Below are 6,000 nucleotides of genomic sequence, written 5' to 3'. Positions count from 1 at the left end.
AGTGTGAGCCACCGAAAGGCAGAGGGGGAGAGAGAGAGAGAGAGAGAGAGAGAGAGAGAGGGAGACACAGAATTAAGCAGTCTCCAGAGCCCGATGCAGGGCTCGAACTTATGAACTGCAAGATCATGACCTGAGCCGAAGTGGGATGCTTAACTGACTGGACCACTCAGACACCCCCCTCATTATTATTCTTAATTTTATAGTTTAAGGAGGAAACGGAGGTTCAGGTGAAATGACTTGACTTTCACAGTTGGAACTAGGACCCTGGATTAACATTTTTTATTTCGTGTTCTACTTTCTCAAATACTCTCTGCCTTTTGTTTTGGTGTACACTTGCTCACCTCCTACATGGCCTTCTAAACTAATGCAGACAAGCTCACTTTGGCAGATACCATAATGGTAGGTTTCCAGTCCTGGCCAGTGAAGGGCTCTCACGATTGGGGTAAGAGCGTGAGGTTGAGGAGGAGTGTGGGAAAGAGGGTGGCCCCGTGAGAAAGGGGAGGAGAAAGCCCCACAGAGTCCAATTCTCTTGACCGCTTCCTAACACATTGTCATATGTATACATCTGGGTATTTAGTCTTGGTTGGGGGGGGGGTTAAGATTTAATGCAAATAAACTTACCTGGGACCAGATAAAATGAAAAGATTCAAAGCGGAGGATCGTGTAAAATTTAGTCCCAGCCTACAGATACCAGGATAAAAAAAGTGGGAGGAGGCCCCTGAGATTTTCAAAATTACCTGGTTACCAGCAATTGAACTGGTACCTTGTGCTCCTGGGGTTGTAGTACATGAAGTGAGTGCGTGGAAAGACAGAATTGAGATACGGGTGACCTCAAAAATTGAACATTTGTGAATGAATAGTGATGGACTAATTATAGCCTAGCCACAAACTGGCTTTTTATAAAGCTGAGAATATTGGAAGTTTTCCTCATCATTTCTTTCCTCCAACCTTTCTGTTCTCGGACGAGGTTGCTGGTGGTCCCCTTGGCCCCTCCCTGCCCTTTGAGTTTAATGAGCTAGGGGAGCTCTAGAAAGATTTAGCTAATAGCCTTTTGTCTGGTTTAATTGATAGGATTAAGTGGGATTCCAAGGTGAGCCATTATGTTTGAGTTAGTTTAACCCTCCTTGCCTGTGAACTCCGCGTCTAGTAGCAAGCCTTTTTTAATTTTATTTTCAAAAATTTGTATTTTTGAGAGAGAGGGAGACAGAATCTGAAGCACACCCGCACTGTCCGCACAAAGCCCAACACGGGGCTCGAACTCATGAACTGTGAGATCGTGACCTGAGCTGAACCTCAGCTCAACCCACTGAGCCACCCGCAAGTTTTTTCTGAGGGAGAAGTAATGCAGAAATGGACAGATCCGTTCACCTGGTCACTGTATCCGTAACTAGATAAAAAGAACAAGTCTGTACTTAGGTGGTGAGCATTTCAGCCTCCTCCCTTTTTATCTACCTGCGTTGATTCCTGTATCTAAGGTGGATTTAACCTCCTATGTGGTTAGAGCAGTAATTGGTGACATTGTAACATTATCAGTTACATATACATTTAAGCATTTTTTTTCTGTTTCTTAAAATTACCTTGTAACTTATTTTTAGCAGTTGTGCAAACAGCCCCAACTCCTTCTTTTTCTTGTATCTTTCAAGTTTATTTTTCTTGCTCCTTTCTCCATTCATATTGTTATTTTGTTTTCCTCTCCTGCTTCCCTTTAATTTTGCTAACTAGTAGCGAACACTAACTATATTTAGAGCTGAAAAGAGAAGAGTGACTGTTGCCTTCAACTTGTTTCAGTCTTTCATCAGTTTCCCCTCCAGCTGTCAGGCGGATTTTGCCTTCAGCTCAGCAGGGAGAGCTGGAGACCCGCCTTCCGACCTGAGGCTGGGGTTCCTCTGTGCTCTCTATGCCACTGCTGCTAACAGAGAGCCAGTTTCCTCTCCTTCCGACCTGTGTTCACCTCATTGGGCCCGTGGGACGGTGGCTGGGCTGGCTTTTAGTTGCTTAGGCTTACAAGGACCACGGATCTCCGACTTTTTTTCTTTCTGAAGTCTGTTTCTGCCACACATCTGCTGGGGCAGCAAGTTGAACTTGAGGGGTAGCTGCCTCCAGGTTTGCCCTGGGTCCTCCAGCCCAGAGCTCCCCGGTGCCCACTCCCCCTGTGTTGGCATTTGTGTGGTTAGCTAGTAAGCAGTGGGTTACTCTTGGGCAAAGTAGCTACGTTGGGATTTTTCTGGTATTGTACCTGATAGGTGATATCTTTATCTTAGAATCCTAAGCATTCTGATAATTGGATGGGAGAGTACTTAAACACATGCTTCTTTTAGTCCTGGCTCTTTTCCTAGAAGTTTTGGTTGAATTCCCATAAATACAGAATGAGTAGTGATACTCATTCTGAATTTCCCATGTTGTTTCTGAAGGCATTAATAAATGCACTCATAGGTGGACTATTGAGAAAACCAGGCATTCACCCCCTAAAGCAAGGGGGTGAAAGAATATCTTAAGAATATTTAAATATTTTATTTAAGAACTTTAAATATTTTGTTGTCAACAGCTTATTTTTACTGGGTGCATTTTACAAAAAATTAACATCTATATAAATGAATACATAAGGCGTAATCAGGTCCAGCTGGATTTGGGAAATGTGCTCACGTTCCTAAGGAGATTTTCACAGGTTTTCTTCCTGTAACTTGTAAGGTCCTGCCCTGCATATCATTCCTAGGGACACCACCCCCGCTCAGGCCTCCTAGAAGAAGTTGAGTAGTTAATCATTATTTTATGATTTTACCTCAGTAATGATTTTACCATTAGTTCATGATTTTACCAGTGAGGTTAGCGAATTGACTAGAAAATGTTGCTTTGGTTTAGATTTCATAATTTATGAACTGCTTTTGAAGCTTTTGAATCAGGGGTAGTAGTTAATCACAGATAGTGTTAAGTCAGCAATTAGGATTAATGAAAGTCACTTGTAACATGTTCTGAATTTGTAGATTGAAAGCATTGATAAGATTACTTTAAAAGTTACTCTTGACTTCCAAGGGCTAATGGCTATTCTGTTCATCCAATAGATGTGAAACATTAAGGTAATTGCAGAATTTAGAATTTCAATCTAATTTCAGCTTCATTTAATAAAGTACTACCCCAGAGAGAGCTGACTTTTTAAAAGAAAGCTCACGTGTTAGAGTTTTCGCTTTGCTAGTGGGGGGGTATGTGATTCGAACTGTTCCTGAATCAGTTTTATTCAAATGTGATATAAGAATGCAATGTCATGTTTTAATTTTGGTTTGTTTGATTTACAGTCAATGAACTGGAACTTATCTCTTTTACTTTAGGCTTTCAGATAAACTTCTGTGAAAAGGCACAAAGTAAGCTACAAATTTTATGATCTTATGCTACTTATTTTTTTTTTCACATCCATCTTGGTATTGGGAATGTGTCCACAATTGTTTCAACTAACCAACCATGGCGATTTTACACTCAAAGAGCTTCCATTTCTCATTCTTTTTCCAAATACAATAATAATAATAATAATAATAATAATCTATTCTTGATTGTAAATTGTTTTTGCTCAAAATTGAAATAGATACATACAGGTATTCAAATGCTTGTAGGTATAGAAAGTTGTATATAGATGTGCAGATAACTTGCAGATATTCAGATGTATATACATATAGAAATCATAGTAGATTTGGAAAGATTTATACAGGTATGGAAAGGTATATTTATGTGGATGAGTTATGAAAAGATATGCATAGGTATTTGGATTTCACCTAATGCAAACTACAAGCTGAGGAAAGTTCTCTTTTAAGATTGTGGTGCAGAGTATTTAATGGTACTCAGAGATTTCATGATTTAAGGTTGATTTTTTGGAACCATACACATAGAGTGTTTTCATTTTTTTCTTTGAAACGAAGCTTGTTTCTTCCTCCTGCCTCCCCCTACCTCAATTGGACTAGTGTTCTCTATTAGGACACCAGTCTTAAAAGAATGCAGAGTAAGTTTTCTATTCAATAACAAGCAAAACTTATAAAGCTAAGACAAATGCATTAAAAACATTTTAAAATTTATTTATACATTTTGAGAGGAGGGAGAGGCAGAGAGAGAGGCGGGGAGAGAGAATCTCAAGCAGTCTCCACACTCAGTGTGGAACCTGATGTGGGGCTTGATCCCATGACCATGAGATCATGACTTGAGCTGAAATAAGGAGCCAGCCAGCCACTTAACCAACTGAGCCACCTAGATGCCCCCAACAAATGCGTCTTATTTATTTATTTGTTTAAAAAAATTTTTTTTAACATTTATTCATTTGTGAGAGAGAGAGAGAGAGAGAGCGAGCGCAAGTGGGGGAGGGGCAGAGAGAGAGGGAGACACAGAATCTGAAGCAGGCTCCAGACTCTGAGCTGTCAGCACAGAGCCCGATGCGGGGCTCGAACTCATGAACTACAAGATCATGACCTGAGCTGAAATCAGATGCTTAACTGACTGAAACACCCAGGTGCCCCAGCAAACGCATTTTATTTATTATTATTTTTTTTTTTTTAATTTTTTTAACATTTATTTTTGAGACAGAGAGAGACAGAGCATGAACGGGGGAGGGTCAGAGAGAGGGAGACACAGAATCGGAAGCAGGCTCCAGGCCCTGAGCCATCAGCCCAGAGCCTGATGCGGGGCTCGAACTCACAGACCGTGAGATCCTGACCTGAGCTGAAGTTGGCCGCTCAACCGACTGAGCCAACCAGGCGCCCCAGCAAACGCATTTTAAACTTAAATATCATTTGTATAAATGCAGTTAAGAACTCCCCACTCAAGGAGACTATTCTTCAGTTAACATAAAAAAAAAATCCCCAAATATAATGTAACTAGTTTCATCGTATTTATTCACAGAGTGAGGAAGAATGGTGGCCACTTTTTGATAGACATCCTTCTTCTCCCCCAGCTTTATTGAGATGTAATTGACTTGTAATTATGTAAGCTTAAGGTGTACAATGTGATAACTTGTATGTTGCAAAATGATGATCGCTGTAGGGTTAGTCAACACCTCCCTCACCTTGCATAATTAATATTCTTTTTTTTGTGCTGAGAACATTTAAGATGTACTGGTTTAACAATTTTTTAAAATATTTTTTGATGTTTATTTTTTTATATTAGAGAGTGAGTGAGAGAGAGAGCGTGAGCAAGCGAGGGAGGGGCAGAGAGAGACAGAGGGAGAGAGAGAATCCCAAGCAGGCTCTGCACTGTCAGTGCAGAGCCCGATGCAGGGCTCGAACCACAAACTGTGAGATCATGACCTGAGCTGAAATCAAGAGTCAGAGGCTTAACCAACTGAGCCACCCAGGCACCCCTAACATTTTCTGATGGAATCAAAATGTTTATAATTTCCATTGATTGAACATTGTGACTTCCTTTGAAATGTAGTTAGCAAGCAATGTGTTTCTTGAATGGCTCACTCATGACACAGACCCTAGGATCACAATTTTTTAATCGGTTCATTATTATCCTTCTCTTACCTTAAACTAAAGATATTATACAATTGCCTGCCCATATTTGATATATATCTGTGTATAACGAAGTTACAACTTCTATTTTATGCTATTTTAATTTTAATACACTTACTATGATAATTTTTTGCTTTCGCTTATATTTTAACAAAATGTTTCTCTTTAATTATTATAATTTTTAGTTTTTCTATATTGGCAACATTTAATCTAAGAAAAATGCTGACATTTAAAAAATGTAAAGCTGCATTCACATTGTTGCCCTTTTTTCTAACTTAGTCCAGTTGTGGACGTAAAACCAGAGAGATGTACTGATTTTGTTAAGCTTAAAGTTGTGTATGCAGTGTCCATAAAAAGCTCTGTAGCTAGATTAAAAGTGCCTTTGGACTGTCTAAATGGTTCTGTCCCTTCTCCGTTGTTACAGAAACGGCAGATTTGTGGTGCTGCCTGCCTGGAACCCGGAGGAATCGAACAAGGAAGCATATATATACAATACTCCCACTTTGATTCTCAC

General features: G+C 39.9%; 1 protein-coding gene across 1 annotated transcript in view; it reads left to right on the top strand.

Annotated features, from left to right (window-relative positions):
• The first annotated feature begins 396 nt into the window (after window positions 1-396).
• MAP2K4 (mitogen-activated protein kinase kinase 4) overlaps window positions 397-6,000 on the top strand; it is a 130,392-nt gene continuing 124,788 nt past the window's right edge. Inside the window, exons 1-2 of the mRNA XM_040452933.1 lie at window positions 397-442; window positions 3,324-3,356. Of these exons, the coding sequence (XP_040308867.1) occupies window positions 397-442; window positions 3,324-3,356 (79 nt within the window). The remainder of the gene's footprint in view (window positions 443-3,323; window positions 3,357-6,000) is intronic.

Source organism: Herpailurus yagouaroundi, unplaced genomic scaffold (assembly GCF_014898765.1).
Source record: "Herpailurus yagouaroundi ecotype Mexico unplaced genomic scaffold, PumYag 208, whole genome shotgun sequence".
Lineage (NCBI taxonomy): Eukaryota > Metazoa > Chordata > Mammalia > Carnivora > Felidae > Herpailurus > Herpailurus yagouaroundi.
Note: the sequence above shows the minus strand (reverse complement) of the source record. Positions and strands in the feature narration are given on the sequence as shown.